The 16678-nt window shown below is 50.4% G+C and overlaps 1 protein-coding gene across 1 annotated transcript; it reads right to left on the bottom strand.

Moving 5' to 3' along the window:
• Positions 1-1495: 1495 nt before the first annotated feature.
• On the bottom strand, positions 1496-15365 carry SERPINA11 (serpin family A member 11). The gene is made up of 5 exons (XM_016145533.2): positions 15260-15365; positions 11443-12088; positions 6959-7232; positions 3457-3604; positions 1496-1866 (listed from the first exon to the last, which is right to left on the bottom strand). The coding sequence occupies exons 2-5, from the start codon at positions 12083-12085 to the stop codon at positions 1663-1665; spliced, it is 1269 nt and encodes a 422-aa protein (XP_016001019.2). The 5' UTR covers positions 12086-12088; positions 15260-15365; the 3' UTR covers positions 1496-1662.
• Positions 15366-16678: the final 1313 nt, after the last annotated feature.

The raw sequence follows: 16678 nt of genomic DNA on the forward strand, positions 1-16678 counted from the left end.
AGGAAAGTCAATATTTATTTCTGCAGGAGCCAAGGCCACTGTTGGGGAGGATTTGGGTAAATCTTCCAGTGTTTGAATATAGCTATTACTCAATCTTTAATTCAAAACAACAGAGAGCCATTATGCACAGCAGGCTGCCCCGGGCGCGGGGTGGGCCTTCTGCAGCTCCTTCCTTTTGAATAAGAGAAGCAGTGTCCAGAGACCCACTAGCAGGCAGAGCAGGGCGGGCAGGGGCCGGCGGGACATGGGATGCTGTGTGCTGGCGGCCTGCGGAGGAGGGATGCGGGAAGGGCCAGAACAGGGCGTGGGGTCAGGGTGCACCTCGAAATGCAGCACTTCCCGCCAGCACCTCATCCTGGCTTCACCTCCCTCGGCTTTACCCAGACCCGGTTGTCAGGCGATGTCCCCATTCACCACTTTGTCCGCGTCCACACCTGCCCACGAGCCTAGAGGTCCTCCCCACTGTCTGCAGGGCCAAGGTCCCAGCCCTCGCCTTGGCGTTCGGAGCCGCCAGCGTTCACTGCCAGATAGCTCTCCGGCGTTGCCTTTCACTGTGACCCGCACCGACCTGCTCTTGCGGCGAGGCCGGTTTTCTCTTGCTGCATCCGAATACACCTTTTCCTTTTCTTTTTCTTTGCCCGCAGCACATCTATCTCCTTCACCCTCCCCCCAGCTGGCTTACCCTCTTGCCCTTTATTTAAGGCCGACCTGGTCTTCAAGATCCAACTGGGGCGTCACCTACGCGGGGTGGGTGCCGGGGCATGGCGTTCGACCGCCGATGCTTTTGGGTGTGACTGCTCCCTACACACGCACCACCTGCAGCCTCCCTTTAGGTCCTGGCGCCGACGTCATCGTAAGGACGGGTATTGTCACACACGTGGTATCCACACGCGGCTAAGTTGGCCTCCCTTCGTGTCTCCCAGATGCCTCTGTTAGGACTGGAGGATCGTGCTGGCCAGCGTGGGAGCTCCGACCTCTGAAGGACGCTCCACTGCAATTAAACGCCGCCCCGATTCGTCCCACTGAGCAAGCGTTTGGCCTACACGCCTCGTCGCTGGCTGTGCTGACCCTCCTACCTCCTTTGATCTTGGGGCTGCCCGTGGGCACGTGATCGCCCGCGGCGGGTTGGCCGATGTTGCACTGTCCCACCTCCTCACCCCTTCTCCCACGGAGCACCGTGTCGCGGCCTCGCCCAGGCACCTGTCTCCCCTCCAGGTGATCTAGACTCTGACGTCTGGGCAATGCCGTTCCAGGATGACCTCACTCTGCTGTACGGCCGGCGTCAGCCATTGTGAAGACTTGCGGGGGAGACGCTTATTCCTCCTGACGTGCTTTGTGCCTTTCCCTGGGACCCTCACCTAGGGACAGTCGGGGGACATTGGCAGTGGTGGCGGTGGCGGTGGACGTCTCCCGAGGCTATCCTCGTTACCAGCTTTCTAAGCGCAGCCGGCACCGGATTCGTGGAGATTGTAGAGCGAGTGGCTGAAACGGAGTCGACGCTTTTTGTGAGCATTGCTCCTCAGTGTTCACAAAATCCAAGGTCAGCTTTATTCGGATTTTTGCACACTGATCACAGCAGCACACAGTGCAGGCTGGGGCCGGCCTTCCCGCCTGTTGGGCGGGGAAGAGACCAGGACAGACACCCCCTGGCCTCCCACCATGTCACCCTGCAACTGGGTTGACGACTTTTCCCAAGAAGAGTAAGCTCTGGGTAGTCACCTCCCAGAGCAGCAGCAGGAAAGGCCTGTTGAAATGTGCGTGGGGGGCCGATGTCGTGTTCAGAGACTGCGGCTGAGAGACGAGAGCTGAGGCGGCCCCGGCCTCGGTTCCCCGCTCGCTCACGTCCACTGCTGCCTTGTGTGGCACCTAGGAGGAGAGACGAGGAGGGGGATGGAGGGCATCGGCTCAGATTCCGCCCCATGTGACGCCGAGGAGAAGGAGGTCAGAGTCGCCCTGACAAACCTCACGGGCTCCGCCTTCCTCCGGCCTTCATTTTATTTCTTCCTCCCTCCCCATTTCTACCCTGGGGGCTCACCCCAAGGGTGTGTTCGCTCTCTGATGGGGAGACGGATGAGCCGCAGCAGGGCTGAGGGCCACCCGAGCGTGCGCCAGGCTGCAAACCCCAACGGCAGCTTTTGGGAGTGTTTCTCAAGCAGCCAGGCGCACGCGGCACCGGCCTGAGAGTCATTTTCTGCTGCGAGCCCCACTCACCCTCTGCACACCTAGGTCTTCTCATCCTTCAAATGGCTTGCTCAGCCTAAACCAATGGCTTTCAAATGAGCTCAGTGGAAAAAGAGTTGAAAACCTTTGGCCTTGACGATCCCTTTCATTTCTAAAAAGCTCCGTGGAGAGATAAATCTAGCATTTAAGGTCACTGTGCGAGACAAGTTCTTTTAAAGGCAAAGTAATTTTTCTTTTCCCTCTTGTCCGCCCTCTCCATCTTGGGTGCACACACACGCACATGCACACACGCACATGCACACACACACGCACACACGTACACACGTGCGCACATACAAGAGCACACCTCCGTTGCCTTGGTTTCTCATCCCACATTTCAGCTGGTCTTTCCCAAGTAAAAGGCAGAAGACTTTCCTTATGAAATTCCTAGCAGAGACTCAAATAACCATTACTGACTCTATTTATTCCAAAACGAAAAGGATAACTAAAGGGCACGGAAGGGGCTTTGCTGCCTTCCGCCCTGCGGAAAGTGGCATTATTCTCCCCTTCCTGTTAGGGGATTATTGGTCCTAGCTCAGGCCCTGTCATTAGCAAGGCCTCCTGCCAGAGGAGAACACAGACCCACCCCACTGGCGTCTGTCTTGACTGTGGGACTTATTTTAGCCAGTGACGTGTGAATGGCCTTGAAGCGCTAAGGGCCAGCGCACATTTTCTTTCGCCTGTTTCCCACTGTTATGGGAATGGCATGTCCCAAAGAGGAGCCTCTCCTTTAACCTACATCCTGAGAAGAAGCCACGTAAAGCAGATCTGAAGCCTGATGGTGGTGACCTGCCTCTCCCCTGTAAAATGAACAGGAGATAAGCTTCTATCCTGATAAGGGACTGAGATCCCGGGGCTGTCACTGCAGCAAGGCTGATGGATACACCTTGTGTTCACGCCCCCACTACTCTTTACAGCTCTCACGCAGGCAGATAGTTTCACCGCCCGCCCTAGAGGAAGTATAAGGACTGCAAACAGAGCTGGTCCCAAACCTGGGGAAATTCTGGCTCTGTGGATGACCTTGAATACATGGCTGCTCTATTCAGGACTCTGCGCCTCTGCTCTGAAGATTATAGAGGGAGGTGGACATGAAGCTACCCATGAACAGAAACCTTAAAGACTGTGTTATAAAAGAATCGGAATAGGAAAAAGAAAGGGGAACTTGACTTTCAAATACTCACTTCATGTCAAAGGAAAAAGACCCCCCCACACACACATCCACATTCACCACCTTACCCTGGAGATGGTTTTGTTGGGCAGCCCAGTGATTCCTGATAAGTCCGCTTCTAGGTTGAATATGTCAGTGAGACCCATGAGGGGAAGTATTTCTTCCAGGTTATATGTTCCAGAAATGGCAAACCTCGGCAAATGCAAGTCCAGCAGGCTGTAGAGAGAGAATCAGGCAGAGATGGGGTGCTGTCTTGGTATCTTGGGTGCTGCTGCCCTGTCTGCTGGCAGCCTGGGCTTTGGGAAAGAAAGGCGTTTCCCAGAATAAGGGCCACCAGTCTTCCCAAGACACTATCTACTGTGCCAGAACATTCCGCGGCCCAGAGCCCCTTCCCCTTCGGACCTCTTGTGACCTCTTTGCAGACCCCTTCAGCCCTCTTGTGTCTGGATCTGAGAAGCCCCCTGGCACAGACATCTGTCTTCCCCTTCGGCACACTGATGGAGGGCTTTCTAGATGCCCCGCGTTGGGCTGGGGTATTTACGAGGCTTGGCTGATCGTGTCCACGTGGTGACCACAGAGGGGGACCGTTGCTTACGTTTTCCCACCTTCATGTCTGATTCATCAGCAAGTTCTGTTGGCCTAACTTCCGACCCACATCCTAAAGCCACCTATTGGCAACCCCTTGACGCAAGCTGCCGTCACGCCTTGCCTGTCTGAGCTTCAGGGATCTGATGAGAGATGGTTTGTGTGAAGTGTGAGCACAAATCAATGGAATAACTCTCTCTCCTGTTACCGGCATGACTTTACCATCGGCTCGCCGCATTCCTGGGGGCAAGCTTGCAAGTCTCCTTGGACACGAAGCAAATCCGTCCTTTTCTTCTTGGGATTCTACTTCTTTTCTTTCTTTCTTTCTTTCTTTCTTTCTTTCTTTCTTTCTTTCTTTCTTTCTTTCTTTCTTTTTTATTTGCTTAGTGGTTATTTGTGTGTCTTTTTTTCAGCATTTTATTTTATTATTAGTCTCAAGTACACAGTTCGTTGGTTAGTCATTTGCATAGTTTATGACATGATGCCCCTGATTACGCTGTCTTCCCTCTGACTCTCCGCACAGTCATTACCCTACTGCTGGCTGCATTCCCTCTGCCGTGCTCCCCGTCCCCATGACCATGTATCAACGACTAATTTGTACTTCTTTAACCCTTCACCCCCTTCTCGCAGCCCCCAATTCCCCTCCCCTCTGGCCATCACCAGATGGTCCTCCATATTTGTGAGTCTGTGTTTGATCAGTTTGTTCTTTTTGTTCCTTAGATTCCACATATAAGTGAAATCATGTGATATTTATCTTTCTCCGTCTGACTTATTTCGCTCCACGTAATAAACTCTAGGTCCATCCATGTCATTGCGAATGGTAGGATTTCATTTTTTTAATGGCTGAGTAATATTCCATTGTGTATATGAACCACATACACATATGAACCGTAACTTCTTTATCTAGTCATCTGATGATGGGAATTTAGGTTATTTTTTTTTTAATTATTATTGGACAGTACTAAGGTACCCGCAAGCTTGGCTAGTTAATAACCAACTTGGAAATGCCTGTAATGAATTCTGGTTGGAGACCCTAATTCGGGTTAGGGGATCGTTGCCAATTTAACTCCTGGGGATAGTGTAGGGGTCCAGATCCCTAAGCGAAGGGGGAGGCTGTTGGAAGTTGGGGGTTAAATTGTGAAAAGGAGGAAACAGAGATGGAGCGCAGGCAGCACGGGAGGCCCGGCCCCCGCCAGCGAGGGGCTTTGAGTGGAGTCTAGCAGAGGGATACCTGGCGGACGGCCCGACGTGCAGCAGGTGTGCGACCGGCGTACGTGCAGGATGAGCAGCTCCTGGGAAGCCCCGTGGAGGGAGAGATTGCTGTTTGAAATTTTCATGTCTAAAACCCATTAAAATGCTGCTATGATATTATAACCGTGATGGCAAGCTTCTCATCTGAGATTTATAAAAGCAACTTGGGTCGTTTTTGCTTCTTGAGGGTCAAAGTGAGAGGTCAAAACAGACCCTTCCTGAAGGAAACTCTATTGGTCTCGAAGATTCTATCGACTTCCTCCTGAGAGGGGGAAGAGGCAGGCTCACCCCAAGGAGCCTGAGGCTATGCGGCTGGAATCAGAAACCGACCAGCGCTGTGTGCATTCATAGGTTCACAAAACGAGGATGCTCCTTTTGATCCTGGCCTCTGACCTTGACCTAGTTCTTTTATTTGGTACTTGAATCTTTGCCCAAACATGAAATAGCCTTTTCTATCCCTGATGGCTCAGAGCGGTCGGGATGCTGAGGGACAGCTTCTCTGGGTATGAGGGTGACTGGTGCCGGTCAGGTGGTGGTGGGTTAAAGATGGCCATCCAGAGAGGTTCGGCCCACACCCCCTCCCCTCGCATCGGGCCAAGTCCTGTGACTGCTCTGACCAAGAGGATATGGCAGAGGTGACACTTCCAAGGCCAGCCTTAAGAGAGAGGGGTTTTCCCTTCCTGTCTTTTGAAACACTCTTTCCTGGAGTCCTGATCTGCCGTAGAACAACATTGACTCTGCTGAGCTGCTGTGCAGAAGACCAGGGACGCTTCGCGGAGATGCCGCGTGGACAGAGAGATGCTCGCTCAGCTCTTGGCTATGCCAGGCGCCCGGCCCAGGCACCAGACACCTGCGTGGAGGAGCCCTCGGTGCTCCAGCCCTGACCACCATCTGACACCAACACAAGAGAGACCCTAAGTCAGAGCTGCCCAGCGAGGCTCGCCCACACGCAGAATCGAGAGAGACAATAGATGTTTTCTTTAAGCTATTGCATTTGGGGGTGGTTTGTCATGTAGCAATTGATCATTAAAACTCAAGGCCAGATCTTATCCCAGAGCACCCTGTAAAGGAAGATGTACCCCCAGGAAGGGGTTGGCTCATGAAGGGGGTCTAGGCAAACCAGAAAAACCTGAACCGACTGTGAGAAAACCACAAACCGAAAAGCAACTGAGACAGAAGGGCGTAGGACTGAGGTCCCACAAAAATGGCGCTTTGATTTCACAGTGCCCTTCTTGGTATTTACTGTCTTTAAGAAATGTTTTAATTCAAAAAGATGCACGTTTAAGAAATAGACACTGTTCTGTGGGCGTCGTAATTGTCCTTGATCTGATTTTTATGCCTTCGCCGAATTACCTTCTCATAGTAGCTTATTATTTGAAGAAAGGGAGAAGCAAGAAGAAAGGCGCTTAGGCAGAAGGACACCTGGAGAAGGAAGATGATGCCCGATGCCCAGCGAGCACTTCGCATGCGCCAGGCAGCCCTCCCGGTTCTCCGTTTGCATTGCCTCCATCAAGCCTCCCAGCAACCCGGTGTGGCGGTTATTACGGCCTCATTTCACAGTCGAGGGACTCTGAGGCCCAAAAGGTAAGAAAATTGCCCCAGATCACACATTTGGTTAGGGGCAGGATGGTCAGCCTAACCTTGGGGGTGGGCTCACGCAGTTGGGGTTGACAAGGGCGGCTCAGCTTCCTGAACAAGGTCTGCCCCCCAGACTTCTTCCGCTCTGACACTTACCTGGGCAGGAACAGTTGGCCCCATTTTCTCAGGGTCTCCGGCTGCAGAGAGGTCTCTACCTGCTGCATCTTCCCTGAGTCAGGGAGGACCAGCAGGGCCCGGGCGTTGCCGCTGTATTCGATCTGGAGGACGGTGCAAGCCATCTCTTGGTCATAGAGGAACCTGTGCATCTCCTTCTGGTGCATCATGGGGATACGGAGGGTGGTCTTCTCATCCACAAAGAAGCTTGCTTGCTTCTGGGTCTGGTAACGATTGAAAGGATGCTTCCACTTGGCTTAGGACACAAAACCCATAAAACCGTGAGAGCACAGTCCAGGAGAGCAGCTCTGGGTGGACATACACTAAGCCATGCTGCTTTGCTGACTTCCTCTTGGGAAGATAAGTGTGAGGCAGAGAAGCAGCATCCATACAGAACCGGGAGGCCAGAATTTAGGTCTGGCTCAGCCCCTAGAGCGAGCCCCTGGAGTCTGAGCTCTAATGGCCTATGAGTTTATTCTATTTCAGAGCAACATAACTTTCTAAGAGACAAAAGGCTAGTATTTCAATTTACCAAGCCGCTTCCATGTGTGAGGCGTTATCTCTTTATTGTCATCAAAATTAATATTAAACAAATATTATGATCTCCACGTCGGGGATGAGAAATTGAACCTCTGTGAATTTATGGACACATTCCAGACTTTCAGAGCCATGAAGTGGCAGAGCAGGGACTGGGGCCTGACTGGTTCCACAGCTCAGGTTCTTTGCAAACACCGAGGCGACCCCTCTCTGCTAAGCTGCCTCTGGACAGCGACCACCTTGTAGAGAGAAGCTAGAGAGCCACCCTCTACCGCCCTGCTCCCTGATACCCGAACTGGAGAAAAAAGAAAGAATTCAGCTAATAAAATATATAATGCAAAAGCTCATTAAGGCATAGTCGGAAATGCAGAATTTGGTGGCCATAGTCTTGTCTGCGTGTGCAGTGTCTTCTCTTTGTACTTGTAATCTCCACCTGAACCACCTCCTGACTTGGCCTCCTGAAAGCACCGGCCTCGGTGATGGGAAGGCCTAGCTCGTCCTGTCTCTTGCGTCCATACCCAATCAACGACCAAGTATTGCTGGTCCTTCCTCCCAGGCCATGATCTCACTTACTTTGGACCACTTCAAGAACATCCCAGCTAGTCTCTGCTCTGTCACCCCGACTCACCTGCCAACCATTTTCCAAATTCCAGTCAGACTGATCTTTGTGCAACTTATGTGGCCATGTTGCTTCACTGCTTCAGGCTTGTTGGGAGTTCTGGGGTCCTAGCTCCTGCTTGTCTTATCACGGCAGCTCTCAGCTCTCGCCTGACGCCAAGCACTCCCCTATTGGTCCTATGTCTCAGTCAAACTAAATTTGTTTCATTTGCATGACAATGCAGTGGCATCTCTTTTGCTTGAATTTTGCACATTCTGTCGTTTCAATCCGAACCACCTTCTCTCCACCTCTCCTGCAGCTTCCTCACCTGAGGAAATCCAATTGATTCTTTACGTCTCAGCTTAGGTTCGTTCTCTTCCAGGAAGCCTTCCCTCATTCCCCAAGTCTGGTAAGCATCTCTTTTATGAGCGCCAAGGTGGCCATATCTCCTTAGGCAGGACATCACTTGCTGGCTGTATTGTAATTGCCTTTTACTTATTTAAAATTCACATGGGACTGTGAGCTAACACAGGGTGGGAAAACTATATCTTGTTCATAAATTTCCCCAAGAGGCTAGCACAGTTCCTGTGATGTGGTCAGTACTTAATATATGCTCTTGAATGAATGAGTGAGTAGTGTTCCTAGAGGCCTTGAACATGGGACCTAAGTTAACTTGAAATCATTTATTCAGCAAACCGTAAGATGTGTTTAGCCCTGCGTCGGACTCTGAAGAATCAAAAATGATTAAGATTCAAAAACAAGAAGCAAAGCTTCTAGAAACAAACCAAAAATGCACATCTCTGATCTGGAACTAACATCATCTGTCTCATGGGTTATTGGAATCAGATACAGCTATTAGGGGATGGTGTTTAATATCTTCTCAGGAGAAATTGATAAAATGCAGGCCCACGCTTGGAACTGAGCTCTCTGCAAATAGTCAGGAGCTATGAAAGGCAATCTCTTCATTATCTGGGAAGCCTGGATTGCAAAGCTCTGCCCAGCAGCCCGGAGATGAGACAGACAGGTCACCACATTTCCAAGGCCAGAGGGCAAGAGTCACCTACTCTATGTTCTTTGTTCGCACAGCTCATTTGGTACAGGGAACTCTCCTACCCAGGAATTGCTATAGAACCAGTGAAACCAGTAGGACTAGGGCAGAGGAAAATGTGAACTTGTTCCCTGCAGACATTTACCCAACAGGCCATAGGAATCTCTCTCTCTCTCATCTCTCCCTCCTTCTCTCTCTCTCCCTCCTTCTCTCTCTCTTTCTCTCTCTCTCTCTTTCTCTCTCTCTCTCTCTAACTCTCTCTCTCTCTCTCTCTCTCTCTCTCTCTCTCTCTCTCTCTCTTTCTCATCACATATACATACACAATTTCAAAGCTGAAAATTTAAATCCTCTCTTGAAGTCAACAGGGGCAACGAAACCAAGAATTCACAGTTCCAGAGCTCCAGATAATAGAATAATCTGGAAGATATGTCTTTGAAGTACGTTTTTTAAAAAAGAAGGAAGAAAATTCATAAGCAGAGAACAAGTCATTGTGAGAAAATAATAGGTAGACCTGAGAAAAATAGGAATTCTTAAAATGAAAATATAGTCAGTAAAACTGAAAACTCAGTAGATGGGTTAAATAATAAATTAGACGTGGCTTAAGACAGAATTAGCAGATGGAAGCTAGAGCTGAAGAAATCACCCTGATGGAAGCATGGAGAGATAAAGAGATATTTTCCTGGGTCAGGAAATATAAAAGATGAGCCCGGAGTGTCTTGTGGTGCCAGAAAGTAGGATATGGGGGCACATCAAAGGGACACAGGAACCACCGGGAAGAGTTCTCAATGGCCAACTTTGGAAAAATTTGAGCAACACAATAAAGTAGTATAGGATTATAATCCAAAGTATAAAATATACATCCACAGCTTTAAACTTACATAGGTAAATTGTTGAGTAAAAAAATGTGGGAGAAGAAACACATCTCCCGTGTAGATGAATTCCCAATAATTGATGTTGATCCTCACTGGAAGAGATGAAGCCTAGCTCCCCACTCCACAGTGTGGGATGTACTTTGTGACTTCCTTCAAAGGACTCAGTGTAGAAACGGGGGGCAGGGGGAAGGGTACCTTTACAGTGGAGAAATCTGACAAGCATTACCTCTGCCAGGTGATCAAGGTCAATACCAACAGTGTTAAGTCATGCTGATAGTATGCACCCTGGGCATGATGGGATGAGAATGGCACTTTACCCCTGTGTTCTTGCTCCCCGAGTCCCATAACCCCCAGTCATAATCAGGGGAAAAACCTCGGACAAATCTTAACCAAGGGCTGCTCTACAAAATACCCGGCCGGTACTCCTCACAATCGTCAAGGTCATTAAGAGCAAGGGAAGTCTGAGAAACTGACCCAGCCAAGAGGAGCCTATCATGACATGACGACTAAATGTAATGTAGATCTTGGGTGGGATCCTGGAATAGGAAAAAAAAAAACATTAGATAGAAACTAAAAAGATCTGAATGAAGTATGAACTTTAGAAAAGTAAAAATAAATGGAGGACCTCATTTTCCTAGGAGCACATATGTGGATATATACATCTAACTCAGGAAATACCTAAAGTAAAAAAAAAAAAAAAAAAAGTGTGCCATGTTCAATGCAACAGTCAAAATAAGCTATTAATATAAATTAAGATGTGGTAACGACACAGAAACATAAGTCCAAAATAATACATACAGTATGATACCGTTTGTGTAAAATTTAAAGCTGCAGCAACTGTATTACGTATGACTATGTGTGTCTACTTAATATGCCGATGTTGTAGACACATGGATGAGGAGCGTACGCATCAACCTTCGGATAGTAGTTGTCTCTGGGGAGGCATGAAAGGAGAGAAATGGGACCAGAACAGCATTAAAAAGAAATTGAATTTCATCTGCAGTGTCATATAAAAAAAAAAATTCTGAAGCAAATGGGAAAATGTGAATATGTCTTCATTCTTGGTGGGTGGAGCGTATGGTGGTTTTTATGTTATTCTCTATATTTCTTCATGCTTGAAGTAGATGCCAATATAAAAAAGAAAATATTTTTTCTAAAAATGAATTATCAATAGGAAAGCGAGATTGAGAGTGTAAGGAAAAAGTCAGGATAAAAATAGAACAGAAAAAAAAAATGGCGAGAGAGCCCAAATAGAGACAAATCAAGAAGCAGCGATACAAGAGCGTTAGTTAAACACACGGAGGTGACGACCAGAAGGAACAGCTGTAAGACCTCAAGACAGGTGCCTCTTAGGAGCAAGGCTGGATGGAGATGGCGAGGTAGCAGTGATTCTGCACAAGCCGGCGCTCACCTTTGAAGAAGATGAAGTTCAAGAGAACCATGAGCGTGTCTTCGGTGACCTCCTGCAGGCAGTCCGCCACTTGCCCGTAGGTTTGCTTCCTCACGTAGTCATTAATCCGCCTCCCGGTGGTAGCAGAATCCGTGAAGTTAGCGGAAAAAGCTAACGCTCCATACAGCTCCCGGATGCTATCCAAAAACTGCTGCCGGGGCTTCAGCTGCTTGTCCAGAAACAGGGAGTTGCCTACTTTCAGTTCAAGTTTGGGGCTGGGCAGGTCAAGGGTGTGGATGAGGCTCTGGAAGCCCCGGTGGATGTCGGCTTGTGGGGTCTCCGTGAGGTTGAAGCCGAGACCCTCCAGGATCTGAGTCGAGGTGTCAGCTCGGGCCCCCAGCGAGAGCAGGGCCAGGGTGGTAGAGATGCTCACGGGGGAGAAGAGGATGTTTCCTGGGGTTTCAGCTGCCAGCTGCTTATACAAACGCAAAGCAAAGTCGGTAATGGCGGGTGTGACTTTGTGGTAGGCGGGGGCCGGCTCCGAGAACTGACCTCTGAGCGTTTGAGACACCCCCAGACTCTTATCGCCACGGGCAGGAAAGGGCTGACAGTAGACGGAGGCCAAGATTCCTGCTCCCAGCAGCCACAACCATGCTGGCCCCATCCTCTGAAAACAAGACATTGAACATGTCACCCTTCTTCCTAAATAACTTCACGGCTCCCCATTGCTTACACAGCAAACCTCATATCTAGCCTGTACCCCCAGAGGTGTCATGAGGGGCACTGCAGAGGGCAAGGTGGAAGGTCAGCAAGCAGGGCTTCAGACACTCCCTGCAAGGCTCCGGCCAGAGCACCGGCCCTTGATCTGCTTTACGTATTGATACGTCTGCAAGATTTTGTCGAGAAAAGGACTCTGGGTTATAAAAAACCCGTCTATGGTCTATTCTCCCTCCTCCCCTTCTTCCTTTCCTCCCTCCCTCCCATGATTCCTTCCTCCTTTCCTTTTTCTTTTTCTTTCTAGTCATTCTTTCAATCATTCACTGACTTTCAGGGATGGAGGCGATGCTCAATATTCTGGAGCAGATATTCAGGACGCTGTGACAATGCGCGATGCCGGGCCACCTTTGCACCTCGCTGTGGCCATTAACCACCATCTGGCCAACTGGAGGGTGGTGTGTGACGCTCCTGGCACAGGCCCTCACAGGGAGAGGGGCGCCCTCTGGTCTGCGGCCTCCCATTCGCTGGGATGTGGGCATGGCGATCAGCCACGGGGACCTTGTGGTTGAGGGCAGCCCGCACAGGGTGGCAAAGCCAGAGGACGGGTGGAGCCTGGGGGTAGAGATGAGAGAGAGCAGCTCTGTCCCCATCAAGCCTGCTGTCTTGAGTACTTCTTGTCACACGCAGTGGCTGAAATCAACATACTAGTTGGTACAGCAGAATGGGGAAGATTTCTGTTAGGGGTTGAATTGCGTCCACTCCAAATTCATATGCTGACGTCCTGATCTTCAGCATCTCAGGGTATGGTCATGTTTGGAAATAGGGCTATTGAGATGTAATTAGTTAAGATGAAGTCATTAGGTGAGCCCTAATCCAACATGACTGGTGTCCTTATATAAAAAAAAGGGACAATTCGACCACAAACACGCGCTCCGGGAGAATGCCACGCGAGACGAAGGCAGAGATCTACAAACCAGGGCTTGTCAAAGACTGCCAGCAAAGCCCCGGCAGCTAGGGCCCAGGCCTGGAGCAGATGGGCCCTCGCAGCCTCGGAAGCACCCAGCTCCGTCGACACCTTGACCTTGCAGTTCTCGTCACCAGCCCTGTGGGACGACGATGCATTTCCGTCCCTTAAGCCCCGAGCCTGCTGCGCTGATACGACAGCTCTGCGCTTCCTGTTACGTGTGCCGGAACCTTGCATCCCCTCCAGAGGGTCAGGTCGATGCAGGGCAGACGACCGCCTGCTCCGGGCCTGGAATTCAGCTCGGCTCCAGCGTGAGGCGACACTGCGGGGTAGACGCGTGCCTCTGCTCTCTCTGCCCGGGCGTAGCATCCCCTTCCCGTTTGAGGGCCCCCGCGCACATCCCCACGCGCGCACAGAGCACACGCTGCCACGCCGCCACTCGGCACCCTCACTTTAATGTCCCCAGGAAGGAGAGTATTGTCCCCTGCCCCACGCTGTCACGTTCCTCAGCGGCTGCCGGACCCTTGCTCGTCTGTTCTGGCAATGTTTGTGCCTTAATCAGCACCTTGAACACTTTTTGCCCAAACCAGTGGCCTCTGAACCAATTACAGATGCTGCGGTAGTGCAGGAGAGATCATAATTTTGCAGATGGTTCACAGGGCCTAGTGGCCTAAACACCCCGCCAAACCTCAAAGGCCACTTGTCAGGTTATGGCGAAACTCGTTTGCTGGTCAAAGTACTGTGGGCAGTTTCCCAAGGTCGCATCCTGCCTCCCTCCGCCACAGCCCCGCTGTGGACTCTCTTAGTGACAATTTCTATTCACACCAAATATTCTTTTGAGGGGGAATTTGGAAGAAGCAGAACACTTTAAAAATTGATCTGCCCCTGGGGAAAATAAATACAGCCATGACAAAGCTATTGCCGGTGTATTCTTTTTTATCCCATTTTCTACCCTGCTGCACCCAGAGCATTCCAAGACTTGCAGAAGGATCTGTTTCTCAGAGGACGGCGTTGTGCGTCAGGGGCCTGGGTTCGCATCAAGGCTCTCTCTGCGGCAGCTCACCGCGATGATGCGGTGCAAGGGAAACTCCCTGGACCGCAGTGACCCATTTGCAAAATGCAAATGATAATGCCTACCTGCCAGGGGCGGGGTCACTTAGGGATTACAAGACATACCAGCACATGGCACAGGAAAGGATGCAGCCTCAATTTGCACCCCTTTCTACTGAAGCTGGTGTAAGCTATACTCTATTTATTTATTTCTTCCTCTTCCAGAAAGATCCCGGAGGAATAACTAAGAATGCCATTAATTAATGATTATATTCCCACGTACTGTTTATTTTGGGGTGAGGGCGTTAGATACATTGTATCACTGGTTCCCAGCCGGGGGTGTTCGAAAATGCAGGAGGAGGGACGGGCGTGAAGAGGGGGATGGTGTTCCGGATCGTCTCAGAGACTGGAGAGGAGGGTGCTCGCTGCTGGCGTTTACTGGGAGACAGAAGGCTCCGGAAATGCCAGGACAGTCCCACGCGATGCAGAATGGTCCTGCCCGGATGCCGGCAGTACCCCGGCTAGGGAATGCTCGCTTCAGGTCATTAAACTGAGTCCCTACGAGAGCCTTAAGGCACAGGCGTCATCATCCCTGTCCTATGTGTGGGGAGACCGACTCTGGGGCAAGGCGAGCGCCTGGGAAGTGGCTCGAGCGTGAATCAAAGTCCAGACCAGCGCTCCGAAGCGCGGCCCGTTTCACGTAGCAGAGCTTTACGTAAATTTGCTATCACAGCTTTGTCATTTTGCTTTGGGTTGTATTCTGTTTTCTTGTCTAACTGCTGGGAATACTGGGAGTTCTCCTCTTAGAATTTTTTAAAGTCCAAGTTTTCCAGGAGAGGTTATTTATAACTTGGAGTTCCTACTTCAAACCTTAGGAATCAGCACATCATGACATTTTTACTTCAGGGGACTCAGTTCTCCCATCCTTGCTGCCAAAGGGGAGAGAGAGAGACAGAGAGACAGAGAGACAGAGAGAAACAGAGAGACAGAGAGACAGAGAGAGACAGAGAGAAACAGAGAGAGAGAGAGAGACAGAGAGAGACAGAGAGACAGAGATACCGCCGCCCCTGCCCTCTGCCTTCATTTCCGGCAGAAGCTGGTACTCACGGCAAGATGCTGGGTCTTCAGCAAGGCCTCACCTCCTACCCGCAAGAAGTGCTTGAAGATCACAGCCGCAGAGTCAATATTTGTCAGGTCAGTTCTCGGAACCAGTATGAAGATAACGCGCAGCAAACAGGAAGGGACCTTTTTTCAAGGTATCTGTCCTGCCTGCCTGCCCTACAAACGGCGAGTTGCGATTCTGGACCCAGCTGGATTTAAGGAGATTCTGACCTTGGCGGTGCAGGCAGGGGGTCGTGATGTGGATGCTGCTGATCCATCATGGGTGTTCTGTGTGTTCCAGCCGGTGGCCTCTAAGGATCACCCTCACAATAAGAAAGCAAATGTTGACTAAACCTGTACACTGTGTCAAACCGTCATGCTATAGACCTTAAACATATGCAGTGATGCACGCCTATTCTTTATCAATAAAACTGGGGGAAACGGGGGCTCCGCGCATTCCACGGGGGGTGGGGCCGCACTCCGAGGGTAGATCTGCGCCCCCAGCTGAAGTCCTTCCCGCCACACCATTCCGTGTTCTACTGATACTTTAAATAAATATAGTCCGTGTACAGAAAAAAGACTGGAAGGAAATTCAGAAAATAGGGCAAAATCGCTCCTGTATTGAAAGCCTCACGAAGTGGGATCATTGACTCTTGTTCACCCATCAATTGCCCGAGATCTAGAATGAAGCCTGGAACTGAACGAATATTTATTAGGAGTGAATCTTTAGGGGATGGAATTGAGGTGACTTTTACGTTCTTTGCTGATGTTTGTATTTGCCTGATTATTAGCTCACGAAGAGCACGTGTCTTATTTATAACAACAACAACAACAACAAACCAATAAAACGTTGTTAAAAATAGAATTACATGTCATACATGTAAGACAAAATAAAAGCTTGCCCTGATTGGTGCAAAGGTTGGAATCCAGAGGCACTTTTCAAACGTGAAGGCTCCCAGGAGGCTGAATCTGGTTCCGCAGTAGGTGGGGCTGGAGGTGGCTCTGGCCAGACTCGTGTGTGAGGCGCGACACGGCCCCCCGCTGGGAAGACGCCGTCCGTGTGAGCCGGAAAGGTGAAGGACAAGCACGTGGCCCCAGGCCCTGATGGATGTGTTTGACGACATCCTTGTTGCCGTTGCTAATACAAGTCCGAAAGGGTGCGGGCTGCCGCCTGAGGCTGGCGTGCACTGAAAAGCGCCCCTTGGGAGTGAGGCTGCGGGAAGAAAGCTGCCAGCCTCCACCCACCCCTGACTCCTGGGGACTCCCACATGCTACCGTAAGGAACTCGTAGTTGAGAATGACAAAAGAAGCTTTAGCCAGTTCGTCACGCACACCATTTCCTTTGTGTTGTCTCGGAATCATTGTCCTTCTTGGCACTTTATGTGTGTGGAGCCTGGTCTTACCAGCGTGCCCCTTAGAGGATAA

Source organism: Rousettus aegyptiacus, unplaced genomic scaffold (genome assembly GCF_014176215.1).
Source record: "Rousettus aegyptiacus isolate mRouAeg1 unplaced genomic scaffold, mRouAeg1.p scaffold_m13_p_3, whole genome shotgun sequence".
Classification (NCBI taxonomy): domain Eukaryota; kingdom Metazoa; phylum Chordata; class Mammalia; order Chiroptera; family Pteropodidae; genus Rousettus; species Rousettus aegyptiacus.

What these genes read in the sequence shown, in the direction of transcription:
- SERPINA11 (XM_016145533.2), bottom strand. Translation starts at nt 12,085, where the DNA reads ATGGGGCCAGCATGGTTGTGGCTGCTGGGAGCAGGAATCTTGGCCTCC. An exon ending in GGCCAACTGTTCCTGCCCAG is followed by an intron (nt 3,605 to 6,958) that starts GTAAGTGTCAGA and finishes CTCTCTCTACAG; the next exon opens with CCTGCTGGACTTGCATTTGC. An exon ending in CCAACAAAACCATCTCCAGG is followed by an intron (nt 1,867 to 3,456) that starts GTAAGGTGGTGA and finishes CTCTCCTCCTAG; the next exon opens with GTGCCACACAAGGCAGCAGT.